Source organism: Squalius cephalus (assembly GCF_949319135.1).
Source record: "Squalius cephalus genome assembly, chromosome: 22".
NCBI classification, from domain to species: Eukaryota; Metazoa; Chordata; class Actinopteri; order Cypriniformes; family Leuciscidae; genus Squalius; species Squalius cephalus.
In genome coordinates, this window is record NC_137143.1 from 24396435 (window position 1) to 24416671 (window position 20237).

At 37.6% G+C, this 20237-nt stretch overlaps 1 protein-coding gene across 3 annotated transcripts in view; it reads right to left on the minus strand.

Annotated features, from left to right (window-relative positions):
• arhgef10la (Rho guanine nucleotide exchange factor (GEF) 10-like a) overlaps nt 1–20237 on the minus strand; it is a 121098-nt gene that overhangs the window by 63748 nt on the left and 37113 nt on the right. For all 3 annotated transcript variants that reach the window (XM_079856643.1, XM_079856642.1, XM_079856641.1), the window contains 5 exons: nt 19352–19522; nt 14035–14180; nt 13117–13289; nt 7626–7741; nt 5067–5194 (listed from right to left, as the gene is read on the minus strand). In XM_079856643.1, the coding sequence (XP_079712769.1) occupies nt 5067–5194; nt 7626–7741; nt 13117–13289; nt 14035–14180; nt 19352–19522 (734 nt within the window). The remainder of the gene's footprint in view (nt 1–5066; nt 5195–7625; nt 7742–13116; nt 13290–14034; nt 14181–19351; nt 19523–20237) is intronic.

Sequence of the window (20237 nt, forward strand, 5' to 3'; positions counted from 1 at the left end):
ATAAAGCTTGGAAGAGCCAGGACATTTTTTTATATAACTACGATTGTATTCGTCTTAGGGCTGATCCGAATACCATTTTTTGAGCTTCGAAGCTTCGGTAGTAATGAACATCGAATATTCGAAGCTTCGGAGAGAGGGGGCTGAACATATTCTTCTCTCTAATAAAGGCAGGAATCTCTATGTGTCTGTCTGTCCGTTTGGATTTTGATTATTTTGAGAACCGTTCATCCAATCGACTTCACAAGTGAGTGCAGTGTCGCATTTGGTGCAATATAGATGGACACGCGAGACGCGACACATTCAGAATTAATTAACTTTTAGTAAACTACAGAACAGCGCGAGCGGGAAGCGCCGCACCTCACGCGGGCAGGGCTTATATGCTCCGAGAACGGACACCACACTAGTGCTACACACATACACACAGGTCTGTTAACTTAAGCAATACTTTTAATAAGGTAATCTAATATTTTTCTGACTAACAAATTACTGACACAGTAAAGGGTAGATTTAAATAAAGAAAAACTAAATTTAAATAAAGAAAAACTAAATTTAAATAAAGAAAAAACGAAATTTAAATAAAGAAATAAAGAACGGGTAAAAAGGCTAAAACATTGTTTCTATTATTCTATTTTCCACAATGTCAAAGCAACGCAGCTTAACCCAAAACACAAGCTCAGGCATGCACTTCTGTCCATACAAACTCCGCTGTTCTGCGCTCTAGCCAGAGAACACTCCCGTCGCTGGAACACTGCGTCGGTTCTATTTCTAGCATGCAGGCGTTTTCCGCGTGGCTCGAGCCGCGCCTGAAGACGTTTGTCTCACGCAGGCAGTGTGCAAACTCCAACCTGTTAACATGGGAGCCGAAATAAAAACGGACACGCCATGCAGCCAGTGTCGTGTCGCCAGCCTTATTCAAGCGCGAATGAGAACAGTTTTGCGGGGGATCCCAGGTGTGCAAAAAAAACAAAAAACAAAAAAAAAACCCATATTCGAATGTCAAATTTTCAATTCGAATACCAACCCACCGAACGAATATTCGAATATTCGGGTCCAGCCCTAATTCGTCTGAAAGAAGAATGTCATATACACCTAGGATGACTTGAGGATGTTCAATTTCAATTTCAGGTGGGAAAATCCCACTAGACACAACATAAAAAAAATGTATATGGCTAAAAAGCTCATTTAAATACAGTGCATGAAATATATCTCAGAAGACCTAGAAGAAAAACATTCTAGTATGAAAAAAAAACAGGCTTTCCTCGGGTTCAGACATCTGTGTCTACTACATTAATTTTTGTTCTCAATCAATCCGCCATGTTTTTTGTCAATGTGTAATAGGCAGGACACGTAGGCACACACACACGGATTTGCAGCAAGTTGAATGGGTGATGTTAATTATCCTGTTTCCTGAATGTGCATCAGCCTCCATGGCAGCGCTTTGAAATTCCATGTGTCACCATCCCTTTTGCTGCTTGCTGAGAGGAGTTATCTGAAGGTAGAAAAGGCTCGTAGACTAACAGCAGGTGAAAAACAAAGAACAGGGGGTGCAAGCTGGGAACTGCCGCTCTCCCTGGGTCTGTATGCGTGTGTTTGTTAAAAAAGAAGGATACTGTAGGTAAAGAAAGAGCGGATTTGTGAATGTGTACCAAAGAGAGAAAGAGATTGTTTAAATTATTTTTCTTTTCTTCTGTATTCAAAGATTTATTTTCTTCTCTACCTCTCTGTGATCATGTTTTCCTTTTTTCATTAACAGGATCTTTTTGGCCTTGTTGCCAAAAAGTTTATTTATAGACCAGTGGAGAGATGAGAGTAAATTATGGGGAAAGAGGGCGAAACCAAATCAGGAAATATTGCGAGCCGGATTCAATTAAAATTAGCCAAATGAGCACTACAGCTCTGACAGCTCTATTCTGTTCCATTCCATTCTATTCTATTCTGGTTCCTTAGTGGTTCCATTAATTATTATTTAAAAACTTTTGAGGAGCAAATATTTGGAAAAAACTAAATGAAAATCTTACAGTCTTTACTGCCCTTAGAAGTTTTTTGTCACTTGTCTCACTTTGGCCCGGTTTCACAGACAGGGCTTAGACTAAGCCAGGATTAGACCATAGATCAATTAGGACATTTAAGTAATTTTTATAAACATGCTTAGAAAAAAACATTACCGATGTGCATCTTAAAACTAAAAAGGCACTGATATATTTTTAAGATCAGTCAGTGCAAGTTTTTTTCAGTGGAAACAGCTCAGACTTACATTTTAGTCTAGGACTAGTCTTAAGCCCTGTCTGTGAAACCAGGGGTTTATGTTTTTGATTAATAAAGAGCCGATTCATAATAACAATTTTTTCAGGAATCTGACTACACTGGCCATGCTGTACATTTTTGATTCACTAAAAAGAACCTGCTCATAAAATCTATTTGAATTTATTTTAAATTCAGAACACATTTGTGATTCACTAAAAGGACCTGCAATGGCGGCTCATAAAATCATTAGTTCAGGGTTCAGACACTGGCCGTGCTGTGTGTTTTTTGATTCACTAACATAATGGGCTCACAAAAGTCATTCATTCGGGAATCAGATTTCACTGGTGATGCTGTATGTTTTTGATTCACTAAAAACAAATTCCTTATCAGAGTCATTAATTCAGGATAAAAATTACACAGTTTGTGCTGTAAAAAGAATCAGCTCATAAAAGCTATTTGGAATTTCATTGTAAATTCTTGATTCACTAAAAGGAACATATTGCGGCTCATTAGTCCGGGTATCAGACAACATTCACTGCGCTAAATGTTTTTGATTCACTAATAAGAGCTGGCTCATAAGAATAATTAGTTTGGCAATCAAATTGCATTGGTCGTGCTGTGTGTGTTTGATTCACTAAAAATAAATGGTTTAAAAGAGAAATTCATTCACAGAGGCGCAGGAAGTATAGGTGTTGCAGTATGGTGTTTTCACAGGATTGTAAATGCTACGCAAATGTTTGTTCATTTACATTGATTCATTTTTAGCGTTTAGTAATGTATGTGTAATACACACTTTAAAAAAAAAAAGTGTCCCTGTTCGTTCAGTATTAAAATTACACTGGTTTTTGATTCACTAAAAATGTATCGGATCATAAGAGTCATTCAATCTGGAATTATATTAAACTGGCTGTGCTGTATGATTTTGATTCACTAAAAAGGATTGGCTCATTTTATATTCTTGATTCACTATAAGTGCTGGCTGTGACAGCTCATAAAAATCATAATTATGTTGGGGATCGGACAACATTGGCCCTGCTGTGTCAGTCTGAACCAGTCTGGTCGCACTACACGTTTCAATCTGGAGATTCATAAAACTGTTAATGGAACCACAAGTAAATTATTTGGTTTAACTGTTTTCTCAAAAACAGTACCAGTTCTGACGCAGGCATTGGAAAATTCAGGGAGTGTGACTGTTTTGGAAGATCTGTTTTGGAAGCAGGGCAGGGGTTCTGATGAACATCTGACTGAGCATATTGCTTTTGCAGGCTCTCCAGAACGTGAGCCAACCAAGCAGGCCTGAAGAGCAGGGGTCTGACAGATATTGGGAGGACTGCAGGGTACTAAGCCGCTCTAGGGCCGGTTGGGCTGTCACATTAGGTTGAGAAAGCACACGGAGATTAAATGTTCTGCCGAGTCTCTTCCATGTGCCAAGGCAAAAAATCAGTTCCTTGTACCTCCTCTCAGCTGGCAAGGCACTATTTGTCTTTGTAGTTGGGTAAGTAAGGATCAAATGAAATAAAAAAAAGTTTCATATGCTTGTGTTGAAACAATTCATGTGAACACGACAAGTGAGATTATACAAGAATTGATTCAACCCTCATGTTATCTTAGGGTTCTCAGAGAAACCAAGACTTATTAAAAGCGTAATTCACTAAAAAATAAAAAAATCTGACAATTTATTCACCCTCATGTCATTCCAAACCTGTATGACTTTCTTTCCACTTTGGAACATTAAAGTATAATGTTTTAAAAAATGTCTTTAGGTTCATCCAATAAAAGATACATCATTGGAGTCTCTTGGGCCCCAAACATATTCCAATCAGAAAATGAAGTTTAAATAAATGTCAACTGCTCTATGTGCTTTACAGTTTATCTTCTACTTCTCTCTGCTTCTCTTCTGTCATGTTCTCCCCGTCTCCTCAGCTCTTTTCTTAGTTGAATCCTCCACTAATCTATCTTCATTTCTCTTCCTTCCACGGCCGATTCTATGAGTGAAGTTTCCGCTCGCACTCTGCATCATTAAGATAAGCACATTCAGGTGCAGTGCACTGTGAAAAATGTGCAGCCTCCGCCTTGACACATTTACATTCACTGACTTTAATGTGACATAATAAGAGTACATTAAAGCCTCTGTCTACGCATCAAAGAGAAATGACACTAGAGCTCCAAATGGGAAACAGCAGCTCCCAGACTAAGTTAAATGAATTGAACAAGCTCTATGACTAGCCATAATGTAGAACTTCCCAGACTGAAAGGGTCTGTAACTTCACCTCCAGCTTTTCTTGATCTCCCAAATCTGAGAACTATCACTTAATGATTTCCCGTCATGCTATTAGGCTTGTAATTTGCCGCTTGGCTACGTTAAAGGTGACAAGGGGTAGGCTTTTAACACAGGCCGCAAATAAAGCCGGGTAATGCACATTCATTAGGGGAAATTAACATGGTGCCAGGCTCCTTCATCATCTTAACGTTGTTGCAGATGAACATTAACATGTTTGTCATCTGCCATTGTGTTTCAATGCCACTTGGGTTCACCTGCGCCAGAGAATTTATGCAGGACTTTATAAGAGTCTGAAATCAAGCTGTGGAGTAATCAAAAGAGTTTTTTCTTGTTTCGATCTCAGAGGCCATTTAGCAAAATGTCTTACTACTAACATTCTTGAGACAAATGTAATCTATCAGGAGAAGATCAGGAAAGGAAAATGTGTTTTTGGATTAGAAACGGCTATAACAAATATCTGAACCCATTCATATGTGTTTTTTTTATTTTATTTTTTTTGAGGGTGCTAAAGAAAATGTAAGCTTTTGCCCCATTTACTCACTTGTCTGGTCTGCCAGGGACCTGCAATCGTAAACGGCACTTGTTGGCACTCTGAATTTGGTCCTCTTTGATGCGGATCAGCCTTTGCAACGCCAAACACCAGTCCTGTGCTACCGTGGTGTTCAGATTCTATAAACACAGCAAAGAATGACAAGTGTGATTCTAGCAAACACGCTATTTACTGGTAGTGCTTTAGGACCTTGACTTTACATTGGACATCAGGTTTTGAACCAACACAGTACAGAAATTGTACAACTTAGATAAAAATGTACTGAAAATAAAGCACTGAAAGATTTTAATGTTATTAGGAAATGCACATGCCCAATAATAGCCTATGCAAAATTATTAATATAACAATAGGTAAATCGAAGCATTTCCTCCTCCCTTTTAAAAGATACATCTATTTATTCATGTGATGATAAAGATCAAATTATAAAGTCTTCAGTGTCTCAGGATCCTTTAGAAATTGTTTTAAAATGATGATTTGCTGCCCAAGAAACTGTTGAACACAGTAGTGCTGCTTAAAGGGGTGGTATAATGCCCTTTTCAGAAGATGTAAAATAAGTCTTTGATGTCCCAAGAGTGTGTGTGTGAAGTTTTAGCTCAAAATACCCCACAGATATTTTTATATAGCATGTTAAAATTGTCACTTTTTGAGGGTGAGCAAAAACGCGCCATTTTGTGTCTGTTCCTTTAAATTCAAATGAGCTGCTGCTCCCAGCACAGAGGGCGGAGCTTCAACAGCTTGCACTCACACAGACATGCACTGAAATTTTCAAAAACGTTTAGCCTTTAATGTTCAACCCGGATTCAGACAATGATGGAGAGACTCAAGAAGAAGTGACAACATGTAAAATGCAACAGGACGTTTCTGAATGGTTATTTTTGTAGCTTATGTGTAGTTATCTTCTAGTCATTGATTAGCATATTCTGTCTTGATAATCCATCATAGTGTGCTGTATATTGTTAGTTGTATTTTTATATGCATTTAGCCTTGTTTAGCACAGCTTACCATATCGGAACAGACCTGTAACCAGTCGAAAACTACAGCTTTATATCACATTAAATGCAGAAATCACTGTTTTTTGTTATGTTAATTTTGACTTTGGCCTTGAAGTATTGATGAAATAATAAAGGCTTCCCTCTTATAAACAAAATTATTCACACCTCCCAAAAGCCAAATCCAATTGAAATACATCTGCAAAATCAATGAGGTCTGCAAAAGTTCACCCATTCTCTATTCACCTCACATTTACATTCTGATTAGATTGTGGTAGGAATTAGTCATTTGGAAAGAGGCCAAAAGCATGTTTATGGACAAGAAAGCATGCAAGACAAAGCGCTGTTACCGTTTTCATATAACACTCAGAGGTAAAAGCAGCAAACTAGCTGTTGTATTGGTTTAGTAGCTGCCAAGGCATCAGGGGAGCTGTCCTGATTTGAGAACAGCCTTGTGCTGTGCAGACATGCTGTTCAGAGCTATCTCCCATCTGAAAATCGACTGCGGATCAGATTATGAAGGTTTCCCCGTGTTGACGTCCAACTATCAAGCCAATGCCGTGATAATCAATTGATGATCCACGTCTTTGGTTGCTGAACTTTGATCACAATTTAATTATGCTGAAAACGCTGAATTACCCCAAAGGCTTCCATCTCCAGATGGCTGCAGCATATGTGGCTAATACTGCTTTTGTATTGCTGCTTAATATATTCCACCAAGATTTTTCCTGGACTTTGTTCTTTTTATAATTTTTGGACAGTGTTAGGATATTATATTTTCATAATGAAAATTCTGTTTATTTATCCAAAAGCACAGCTTATCCTATTTTTTTATTTTAATTTTTGAGAGAGAGAAAGAACACATTCAATTAAAACACAGTAAAGACATTTATGTTACAAAAGATTTATTTTTCAAACAAAAAATCCTGGAAAAAAGGGTATCATGTTTTTTTTTAAATAATATTAAGCACCACAACTCTTTTCAACACTGATAATAAAAAGAAATGTATCTTTAGCACTAAATCAGCAGATTAGAATGATTTCTGAAGCTATTTATGTGTGACACTGAAGACTGCCATCACAGGAATAAATTACATTTTAAGATAAATGATCAAATAAATGCAGCTTTGGTAAACATAAGAGATTATTTTAAAAACATCTTACCAACTCCAAACTTTTGAACAGTATTGTATGTAAAAACATGTATTTTAATATGTATATGATTATACAGTAGTCAACATTTGAAGTAGATGAAAAAAGTTCATCAAAGTTGTCCTAAGACAAGAACGGGTATTGTTCAAAATTCATGTATAACTTTGATGAAAGGTTTTGATCCACTTCAAATGTTGACTACCATATATTAAAAGCATATCAAATATATGTTTACTTTTTTTTTTTTTTTACTTAATGCCACAACTTCAATTTATGAGCCATGTTTACAATTACTTGCTCCACGGTAAAGTAATTTTTTAATGTATCACGTAAGTTCCCTTCAAGTTCCTGCTTAAGGGTTCAGATACATTATGGGCCCATTGTATGTGTGGTAGTGACCATTATTTACCTGGTACGTTCCCTGTAAAGTCCCCACGAGCAGAGTGACTTGCTCTACCACTGAGAGGTCGTGCTGCAACTCCTGCAGTTCCTGATACAGACGGGGCGGACCCAGAATGATACTTCCTGTCAATCAAAAATAACCAGCTTCACTTATCCAGCACTTAAATTGCACACCACGCTTTATCAGAACATTCACCTGCACTCCAGGGTTTTCGTTAGATGAGATGGTATTTCTGCGGATATGGCTTCCTGTAAGGTGCTGAATCATTTGAATATGTAATCGAGTCAGGAAAGCTCGGTTACACTGTGAGCTATGGCTAAATAAAAAAGCACTTTAGGATTTCCTATACAATGCACATTCCTCCATTTAAAATAATTGATCTGAGACCTGCATAGTGGTCTACAATGACATAAATTTCAGAATGATACCTGACCTTTAAATAGGAAGACTCGTTGTGCTCTAGGGCTTTCTCTTAAAAGAACTTGCCCTAATGCAAATCTAAACAAAATCAACTTAACTTTTAAAGACTTCTGCACTATCACAAAACTTTCATTTGTCAATACTCTCCAGTAGCTCCACTAACAAAGAGAATCAATACTGAAGATAGATCGATTGTTCCCATTGTTTGTGCACCCACAGAGGCTAACGCTATAAGGAAAAGGAGCAGAGTATAAAATGAAGCCATTTGGAAATATGAAGCCCTTTAAGGGTGACGAAACAAACACAGGTGTCTCATTAGACGTGAAATGTACCATCGATTTGAATCCCCATTCCCTTTTTTGCGGTCTCTGGTCTCTGCCTGCAGAATCAATAGCGGGGGGGGTGAATCTGCTCTATGTGTCCGACTGATAGCCCAGGAATGAGGAGTGTAATTAAATCCCAGAGCTGGATACGAAGACTGCAGGACCGTCTGGCCTTTCAGCACCTCCGCATAATCACATGACCTGTGTGCAGAATTGGGGCAGCACGGGCAATTGTTGACCCCCAGCTAAACCTAATTTTCGAAGTACTGTTGGAAGGTCTGTCAGAGATCTTTCTCAGGCTCTGACACGCCATCTCTCTCTCTCGCTCTCTCTCTCTATTTTCTCTCTATAGGCCTGCCTGTCTTTCTGCCTTTCACTGTCTGTCTAGGATTCAATCCACTTCTCTTTACACCTCTACATCTTTCTTCCACTGTTTTGTCTGTCTCTCTCTAACCTTTAGAAATTTAATAGGGTCTTCAACTCACACAGCCACAGAGACATCTGTCACTGGCACGACTTGATCAATAGCAGGCACATTTGAATAAAAATAGGCACAGTGAGCCCCTACAGCGAAAGCTGGCAGAGTTTACATGCTCTTCTGGTTGCCGTGGCAAGGCCTCAGGCGGGCTTACAGGTTTGTGGGCTTGTGGCCTACCCTGGCCTCAGGTGAATGTGCTGACTTGTAATCCAGACTAATCCAGTTGGTGTGCTGGGATCTGGTTTTCACACTATTGCATGGTTTTCCACCATTTCCACTAGTCTATCTCTCTCACACACATTGTCATACGTAAACGGACACACGCGCTGGTCGGCCACCAGCAGAGGCCTATGCAGACACAATACAGTAGTCCAAAGCCTAAAGTTAACCAAGCTGTTGCCAGAAGGGCCACTCAAATTTGGATTTCTCATTCAAATCTATGCTCTTGAACTAAAATAAGTGTGCTTTTTACACATTCTTTTTTATTTATTTTTTAGCAAGGATCTATCTGCCACGTTTTAACAAATAGTAAAAAGGTGTGCATGCCATGGCCATTAAGGAAACTAGTCTGTGATAATTTTCCAGGGACTAAAGTGCTCAATTAATAATGCACCGAACCAGCTGAGGGTAAGAGAGACAATTTTCTTTTACTTTACATCCTTTTAATGTATGACTATAATGACTATATATTGACTGTAATGACATGACATGACATGACATGATATATGATATGATATGATATATGATATGATATATTATATTTTGTGCTGCTTAATATTTTTTTATAACCTTTGATCATTTTTTCAGGATTCTTTGATGAATAAAAAGTAAACAAAAAAAAGAACAGCATTTATTTAAAATATAATTATTTTGTAACAATTGAATATACACTACCATTAAAAAGTTTATATATTATACCATGTTATATTGTTAGATTATAATATACTACACATAATTTATATATACTTCATATTAAAACAATATAAAAAGTAAAAATAAATATTAATATTAATAATGATATTAATCTTATAATATAATTTGTAATAAATCATCATTATCAGCAGCAGCAGTAGTAATATACATAATTTATATTAAAACAACATACAAATATTATTGTTGTTATTATTATTACTTCATGTTGTCCACCATATTTACTTTGTCTAAATGGCAGAAGTCTAGAAATATTTCAGCAGGATAAATTATTTGAGAGAGGGCTTAATTGTCCAAAATAGCATCACTGTACAGTAAGTCTCCATTAAGAATACATCTCATTGCTCACATGCCTCTAAGATTTGCAATATGCTACTGTTTTATACTGCTTTAGAGTGGCAGCAGCAAAGGCCTTGCTCTTCGTGGAATGCTGGCCTATTCCATCAATAAATTAGGGCACTGGGGCCTGCAGGAGATGAAAAATGAGTCCATTTTGAGGTGCGCTGGGGGAGCATGGGATCTGATTTGGGCGAGGAGCCCCATGGAGTGACATCACAAGGGAGGAGAGATGTGGCGCGGGCAAGGGAAAACAGGGTTGTGTGTCTATGTGCTGCTATTAATAGCTGAAGAAAGAGATATTCAGACTAGACTAGACAATAACAAAGAGGTCTGGAAAATAGTGATTCAAGTGGTGGCTTCTTGTTACTTAACCAGAAGTGTGTGCTAACAGCTCAAGAAGGTCATTGAATATAATAAAAGAGAGGGACACGGTCTGTCTTATATCTGGTCACAGACAGAAATACCGAAACGTATCCTCACCAAATACAGGCTCCTTGACCAGTCTAGACATAGAAAAAGGCTTTCAAAAGAAGAAGTCTGTGGCTCTCTATGACTAGTGAGGCTGAGACAGAGGCATACTTCACTGTGATAAGTTTATATATATTTTTTTATATATTTATATATGTTTTTATTATATATTTTTTTTTTCGCCGTACATGTTAATCAATGAGTTCATTCACATCGGGAGCAGGAGCAGCGCGTCACGGACCGGTGAGCGTCAAGCAGGAGCGTCGCGTTAGCAGCAGTGAAGCGGGAGTTTCGGTGCCGAGTGTGTACGGCGTACCTGTTGTTTTGTTTCCGGTCTAGCTAGATTCGGTGTGGTGTTGTAGTTTTTCTAATGTTACTAGTTGTTGCAACAGCATGTGAAAAAAAAACGTCAAAGTTTGCTAGACCAAAAAGAACGTTAATCTCGCGATAAAAAAATTGAAGCCGTTAAAATGGGTTTGCGTTAACGCCGTTAATGACGCGTTTAACTGACAGCACTAATATATATATATATATATATATATTAGTGGTGGGCCGTTATCGGCGTTAACGCGCTGCGTTAACGCGAGACTCTTATCGCGCGATAAAAAAAATATCGCCGTTAATCTATTCTCCAAGTTGGGTTGGGAGCTGGCTCAAACTATGATGACGCAATCTACCCGCGGCCGCGAGGAACACCCGGCTGCAACGCATCATATTCGTCGTCATCTTAAGTAAACACGGCTGAAAGTGAAAGCTGGTGTAAAAGATCCGTGCAACATCCATTATTTGGACTTGGTTTGTATTTAAGCCGTCCGACGTAGACTGTGTGGTGTAACAGTTCGGTAAGTTAACACACGACTAATCCGTTCTACCACCTCAAATTCAAAACGAAACACATCACTGAATACCAGCGCGCGCGTATTATTCCCAATATATTTTAGTGAGTGGTGTAGCACATAATCTCTTTTTATTAAAAGCGCCCGATTTTAAGAATCGTTGTTGTGTTTCTTTTTAACTGAAAAGACATCAGTTAGACAATATTCTAATTTTAAATTTGGGGTTTCATGAGCTCCAAGCCATAATAAACATTAGACCTACTTAAGTCTCTGCAGCTAGTGTACTTAAATTTTATTTATCTGCAAAATTATGTTGTATACTTACAGTTTTGCACAATATATGTTCTCAAAACTACATACACCCTTTCAAAAAATAAAAAAATAAATAAATTAAAAAATAAATTTTAAACTTTAATCGTGAAAGTGGCCTTTTTGGTCGTATCACGGAGCCCCGTGGAACGCGATTTCTACCGAGGGGGACCCCACCAACCGACAGGTTGCTACAACATGTTGCTTCTCAGCTACAACTACAATGGTTGAGGGTTGGGTCAAAGTACTATGTACAGTCAATGAAGATCATAGGCTGGCATTATGCAAATTTTTACGAACCTATGTCGAGTTGATATGTTACGGAAGTGAGACTTGAATTTCTGATGGTTCGTTTCCTTCTTTTAGGAGACAATAACTTTATTCGTCGTGCACTTTGATCTTTAAAACTTTGCAGACCTTTTACATTCACAAACAGCTATTACACACTGCATGGCAGGTAATATTCGAAATAACACAGGGGCGCTTTAATAAAAGAAAAACATTTATTCTGTACTATATCTTTATACTATATTTTATTTTTTCTCGTCACTGTTTTTATTTCTTGTATTGATTATTTGGCAACATGTTATGTCAAACAATCATGCCAGTATTTTGACATTTAAATTGAGGGAAATGACAGAGAAAATGATGAGAATGAGAAATAGGGAGTAGATGGGAGGCTACTGCTGAGTTATAAAGTAGCAGGAAGAGAACGGAGGCAGATAAATTGGACAGAATGCTGTTTTATAATGATTTCAGAGAGAAATAAGGCATAGGGGGCATAAGAGGTCTTCTAAAGACTCTTGCCCGCGAGCTGTCTGCTAGGCCTTGGCATTAAACATCTTCTGTCATCTAATTTCCTGGCTCCCCTGTGTGCACAATCCAACATGGGTGTTCCAGAGACAACACCATTAATATTTCGGCTCAGAAAGCAAAAGGCTTAAACAGCCAGAACCTGTACATCCTGATAACATTTTGTACCTGGAGCTCTGTCAGCATATTTATCTTGGTGCCCCACAATTGCTCTCTTCCTCCTCCTCGTCTTCGAACTCAAAACACAATAATGTTTTGTAAGAGTGTTCAGTCCTGATTCCAATCTCCTGAACTTGCTCTCTCTGATTGGAAGTGGAGGTGGAAATAATGCGGCAAGACTGATGACAGCACGCTGAATATGTTTGTGGTCTATCAGACAGTGAAATAAGATTGCATAGGCCGTTCCTCTGTTATTCTTATCTACCTCACCTGAGATACACTCATCTGTATCTGAGGCCATAAAAAGTTGCATTTCTCACAAAAAACGGACAGTTATTTCAAAATGTCTCAGAGACTCACATCAAGGTGTGCATGCTATCTGATTGTTTAGAAAGTAGCAGCGCCAACAGCATTGCCATTACCCAGTCCGGTAGAGCCGCCCGAACGCTTGACGCCTCCAAGCTGGTAAAGAGTGTCCTTAGATTGGGAGCCCTCTTGACCCACTTCAACTACCTGAACCTGCTGCAAGGGGGCACTCCACTTCAGGCTATACTTGGGACCCACTGGAACCAGACTGCTGATGTCAGGGGGGCCCCTGGTGGTGACAAGAACAACAACATGTCAAAATGTATTTGCATAGTCATAAAAATAAGTATCCTGACAGATCATTTGGTATAGGATTCACTCGAATGCAATCTTGTTAAACATACCCCAATACTCTTTATTTTTTATTTACAACTTCGAAAAAACTTTTTTTACTGTTCAACTGTGAGTACATTGTGGAAGTCTGGAGTTCCAGCTGTTGGGGGGGGGGGGGGGGGGTTGTTATTATTCATGTTTTGTTGTAATCACAATCACCTCGTTTAGATCTTCTAAACGAGCATGTCGAGCCACACTTTAGTAGAACAGAGACCTAACATGCTGCAGTGGAAGAACTAGCTCAAAAGCTTTGAGATTCAGTATCACCGCAAGCTTTTTCACTTAGCTTTTTACCTTTTGCACTGCTGAGATGTGATCAATGGAGCTGTCATAGATAATCTATTTGGGTGGAACAGAGAAGCGCCTTTATGCCTGTGATCTATGGGGATAATTTCTGTCGCTGTATCTAAACACCCTGCTATTTGTTCCCAGATAATGAAGGCCCATTTGACTCTGCCCAATTCTGTCCTGTGCCTTAAACATTAGCGGCTAACCCCCTCAATATTGGGGCAACATCACAGTAATGCTCCTGGAGACTCAGAAGTCTGTATTTAGATCGGCAATCAATCAGTCAGCGTGGCCTTAAAGTGGGGGGCGGAGTGACAAAGAGAAAGTCAATCGACCTTGTCCTGGACACATACTTGACATTGATGTTGGCACAGATGAGCATGTCACCGAAGAGAAAGACTTTCCTCTCCTTAGACTTAAGGACCTGTCCTCGTTCACCATACACCGTCTCAATCAGCGTCTCGCAAAGGATCAAAGAGCTCTGCTCAGAGTTCAGCAGCTGAAGAAAAGACAGGGGAGACACTGATTACACGTAAATCTTACAAAATAGAGGCTACCAATTACATGGCTACACGCTTACTTAGAGGCCACATTGTGGCGTAAAAGACACTTGAAGGTTCACAGAAAGGCAGCACAGAAGATTGGAAACGGCAGTATATTTGAAGCGGAAAAGGTCGGGGAAAACCCAATCTTAAAGGAGATGCTCCTTTTAAATCGGATTGAGAAGTGTAGACTTACATCTACAAACTACATACATTTAAATCTGCATTATAAAAAGGAGTGTTCCAAAAGGTTTTTTTAAATGTGTAAATACTTAATTTTAGAACAATATCTGTTTTTCCTGAATAAAAACTGTACTTTCAAATAAAGCTCTTTTCTGAATCAGCAGAATTTCTGAATCTTTTTTTGCCTTAGATGGTCTGCCCCATCAATCTGATATCAATTTGAGAAACACATTTTGAGATTTATGCACTAAAGTAAAGAGGAAACATGTAAATGATAATTATATATCTGAAACACTTTTGAGAAGAAACATAATAATTATAATTGCTAAAAATCCCTTTAACCCTTTTAAGAGAATAAAACTAAATGTGTTTCTGTGATTCAAAATGATGGAGCAGGTCATATGTTATACTGGATTTTCTTAAAAAGAACTTAATGTGATAAGGTGAATTTGATAAAATCACATAAAATCAGTTATTGTAACTTTTTGAGAGCCTTAATATTTGACTTACATTTTCTGTTTTAAAAGTTTAAAGTTTAAGGTGCACTATGCAGGATTTTCAACAACAAAAAGTAGTTCTAGGCTAAATATGTGAGCATGCATTCACTCATCTTCACTTGCACAAAAAAAAAAAAAAAAACAGATTCAGTAATTCCTTAAATTGAATAAGAACAGTGAAATGCAAATTCAGAATTACACAAACCTCCAATAATTAAATAACAAATATACTTCATGTATTTAATCTCACTTTATTAACCAATGTCTTTGCTGCTGACATTTGATGACCCAATTCAACCATACGAATAAGCAAAAGTTACTTTAGATAAACATCACATTTGTGTTTAATTTTTTTTATTGCTAAAAAAAAAAAAAAAATGTCTAGTACTTTGTGTTATCCAGAATAACAGCCCAGCTAAAAGGATTGTTTGAGATGCGGCCTCTGTTGTACAGGCATGGATTTGCACTTCTTTCACCCTGAGGCTTATTAATTTCACTTTTGCCATGAAAAGGCCTTTACATTTGCCAAAAAATGTCCTTTTGTTTTGTTTTTATCAGAAAACAAACAAGCAAGTCCAGCACAGGTGAGAAAAAGAAACGCAAAAAATAACAACGCATTACTTTCCATAAAAAGTAACTAACACAATTAGTTACTTTTTTAAGGATTAATGCAATATTGTAATGCATTACTTTTAAAAGTAACTTTCCCCAACACTGGTTGCTTATGCCTTTTTGACTGCTCTGTAACTGTTATTATGACATGTAATTATTGTTTACAGCGAGCTAGACTGAAGGTGACTAAACTAATTCACAAATTACAGTCATCTAACTATAAGCTTAACCCTTCTTTCATTTGCACAAAAATGCTATTCATGCATGATAAACAACATTTGAATTTTTTTTTTTATTCATTATTCATTCATTCATTCAAGTTTGAATGTAACTGAAACTCCAGCAGAGTTCACCTTCAAAAAGATGAAAATTCTGTCATCATTTACTCACCCTTATACATTTCCAAACCTGTAGGACATTCTTGTAGGACATTCTTGAAAAATCTATTTTGAGATATGCTTCTTTTGTGTTCCAAATCTTTCCGATTTGGGCATGAGGTGAATAAATGATGACAGTATTGTCCTTTTTAGGTGGATTATCTCTTTAAAGTGTGCAATTTCTGCACCACTAACATAACAGAAACAGAACAGCAAAAATTTGCCACTGGTTGAAGAAACAGGTATATTTATCCTGAATGCATAACAAGAAGGGGAAGAAAAAATATTTTTGTGTAAGGAGACAGTCCCAGAGTTCATCCTCATTACATCAGCAATAATATATAAGCGGCATCACAGCAGCGAAACACATTGTCCAGCGGCTCAAATAAATATTGCGTGTTGGTGTTTGATCAGTCAGAAGAGTAGTTTTATAAATAATGCATCTGTTTCTGTAGCCCGCATCACACAAAATGAGTTGCCGGATCCAAAGGGAATTGGCAACACTGCTTGGCCTTTGTTGAAATGCATTGAAAATTAGACCTTCAGTCAGTCAGAAGGCATGCTCCAGGCTCTGTGTTTTTATATAGTAAGAGCGCCCCCCAAAGGCTGACGAAGCAAACAGAATGTTGTCGGAAAGGACAGATATCCTTTTCAGAGACTTGAGATTGTGACTGAAATGGGTTGTAAGTTTGGATGGATGTTTGTGTGTGTGTGTGTGTGTGTGTGTGTGCGCGTGAGAGAGAGAGGTGTATGTGATATGCTTGCTGAAGAGCGACAGGGAGACGCTGCAGTCTTAGCCTGTGCACCATACTATATTTGCTGGCCTACTAACTCAGATAGTCTCAGACAGACGATGAATATTTCATTGCATGTATATGGGTAATGGAACTGACTGTTTCACATTGGAATGCAGTTGAAATCCCTGAAAAAAAAAAAAAAAGGTAAGATTGGAGCCACTGCACAGTCGTGCACAAGCTCACAATACATACAGTAAAAGCAGTGTACAGTACATGGGACAGTACATATTTCAATAAGCTCGCAATGCATTCTGGGATTTCAGAAGAAGAGTCCAAAAGGAGGATAAAATGAGAGAGATGCAGACTAAAGAAAAGAGTGAGATGAAGAGAGAGAGAGAGAGAGAGAGAGAGAGAGAGAGAGAGAGAGAGAGAGAGAGAGAGAGAGAGAGAGAGAGAGAGAGAGAGAGAGAGAGAGAGAGAGAGAGAGAGAGAGAGAGAGAGAGACAAATGACTGCAGCAGAGGGAGGCGTGACATACAGCGATATAGACAGATAAAGAGAGAAAGCAAAAGCAAGCGAACCAAACAAGAGATACTGAGAGCAACTTAGACTTTCCAATTAAGTGTCTCATTTACTCTCTAATTCCTCTTATTCAGAAACGCATTTGTTAAGATTTGCAGCAGCTGGCCTGTGATATGAGCATGGTAATGGAAGAGAAACACCACTGCCATGTATTCAGACATCATTGCTCGCTGATGATTCCATGAAGAAAAATACAGGCCAGAGATAACGGAAGAGGCGAGTTGGTTATTTTCAGGGTCAGCTGTAATGTCCAGGTACAGTACTTGGCAGCATGTTTAAAGGCTGACTGTCAGGAGATGGAAACCAACAGTGGCCTTGTGAGCATAAAGTAAGATTAGATGCGTTTGCTCAAATAGCAGCCAATCAGCGAGGAGCAGCCAAAAAAATGCTACGGTTACAAATTTGACATTCAAAATTGAATTAACAGCAGCTGTACTGCAAAAAGGCAGTCAGCAAACAAGAAGCATTCTTATAAATTATTTTCAACGGAGAACATTAACAGGGAAAAAGCAGAATGATTTATTTGAACTTTCGAATTTGAACTTTCAAAATTGATTTGAAAATTAGTGTGAACCCTGTGCTTGATGTTTTTCTGCTAATTTCTTTTCTGCTTACATTAACCTTACTTTCGAGAAATCATGATTACAATCATGATTTTTCATGAAAAACTATGTTAGAATTGTAGGCCTAAAATACCTTGGTATCAGCTTGATTTCATCAATGGTATAATTAATACAATTACAATTAATTTGGTTTGTCATGATTAATTTGTGTTCATAATCAGTAAAAAAAAAATCTAACAAGAATAAACACATATGAACAATTAAATTATTTTTGTATTATTAATTATTTTTAACTATCTTGAAACTATCCAAGCAGCATTTCGTGCTCAGATGTGATGGCGGAATTAATAAATTGCCAAAATGTGATTACAGAATATATTTAAATTATCCATCAAATTCAAATCCATAACAATAATGCCTGACCATTAAATTACTTGGTGAACAAAGAAAACATTTTGGCATTAGGCATTGGCATTAGAACTTTAATGCCTAAAAATGTAAAAGTTTTACCTTATAAATAGAATTTAGTTGAATTAATTTTAAAATTCATCACCGGAGTGAATGGGAACATAATTTATTGAAAATATATTGTGGTTCTTAGGTCAATACTTTTTTTAATGGCAAAACCTAACTAAGCAAGACCTTGCAGTAATATTTGCAATGTTTAGCTTTGAAAAGAAAAGAAAAAAAGTAGTCAGAGACTTCCCACAGGCTGTCGTGTTGGACAAAAAATGGGGAATTTGTAGACTTCATTATTCAGAGCATAGCTGAGGTTCAGTTACATGATTACAATGTGAAGGGAACACTAAATAACAAGATATTTATGATGAATAATATAAAAGACAAGCTAGTATTAACATTATTAACTGAAAACCTATCCCTTTCCTTCTCTCTCTTTCACACACACAAACTTGCAGAAAAAATGCAGAACTGATCGCCATATTTATTCCTGTTATGGCAAAGCTGAATTTTCAGCAGCCATTACTCCAGTCACATGATCCTTCAGAAATCCTTTATGCTGATTTGGTATCAAGAAACATTTCGTATTATTATTAATGTTCAAAACAGTTGTGCTGCTTAATATATTTTGGAAACTGTGATATGTTATTTTTTCAGAATTATTTGATGAATAGAATGCCTTTAATGCCCTGTGTGATCAATTTAATGCATTCTTGCTAAATAAAAGTATTAATTTCTTTCAGAAAAAAAAAAAGCGTATATGAAAAATATTCTGACATTTCACAAAATGTTTCAAAAAAAAAAAAAAAAAAAGTGACAAAAGAGATTAAGACAAAAAGCATTGTGGCACTTTCTGGTTGTCAAAATGCAAGGGGAACATGCCCATAGTTAATGTGATGAACCACATCTGTAGCTCTCTGCTAGGAGAGCTGTGTGAACATAATGACCTTGGGACCAGCTGGTGAAAAGTAATTGCAAAAATGTCTAAGAAAAGGGAAGTCAGAATGAAACCATGAAATGGTTTTGGGATTAGGAATTATACTGTTGTGATTACATCAAGGCAACAGCATCCTGCTATAACAGCAGAGTAACTGTGCGCATGTGTGTGTGTTTTCTCACCTTGCTGAGAGAGCGGTCACTGACACAGCGAGCCAGCTGCTGCGTCTCAGTGATCTGATCAGCCACCCTCTTCTGCTCATTGAGTTTCTCAGCGAGGGTCTCCAACTCAGTCAGAGCCAATTGTAAGGGCAGCCTGTCCACATGGCCAGTGGGAGTATTCTTCAACATGTCCTAAAGACACAGAGAGAGAGAGAGAGAGAGAGAGAGAATGAATGAAACAGCAATAAGAGAGTGAGGATGGAAGAAAGACACCAAGTGAATAAGTAAAAAGCACAAATAATCATTTGAGGAAGCTAATGGCATAGCGTAAAGACTGCACCTCTACCACAGACAACAGATTAGCCATTGTGATGCTGTATAGTACTATTAGCATTCATTTAAAGCTGCCAATACCTTTACTCCCACTCAACAGCAAGAAAAGAGGCTCAGAATAACAGTACATCTCATGTTTAGGAGACAAGCATGTTGCCAGCTCTCTGGGAATCATTACCACAGAGCTGTGCACTGAAACAACAATCATTCACAAGCTCTCTCTGAGAAAGAGTGGAGAGCGGATAGACAGTGGCAACATTTTGCTCACTATATTCATTCAAAAATGTATTCAAAAAAATCTATTTTCATAGCATAAACTGACATATCAGCAGTCATTAAAATGGACAACTTTGAGTCAGATACAATTAAACTAGACAAAATGCCAGTATTGCATTCATAACACCCATGCTGTACAGTTAAAATGGAGATGTGGTAAATGTAAAGGTAAATGAAAAATCTCTATAATGGAAATAATTATATTTTATTTCTACATATTATTTCTAGACAATAAATCCTCAAATACTATACTGCAAAAAAGTGACTTTCTTAGTAATTTGTCTTGTATTTTTAGATT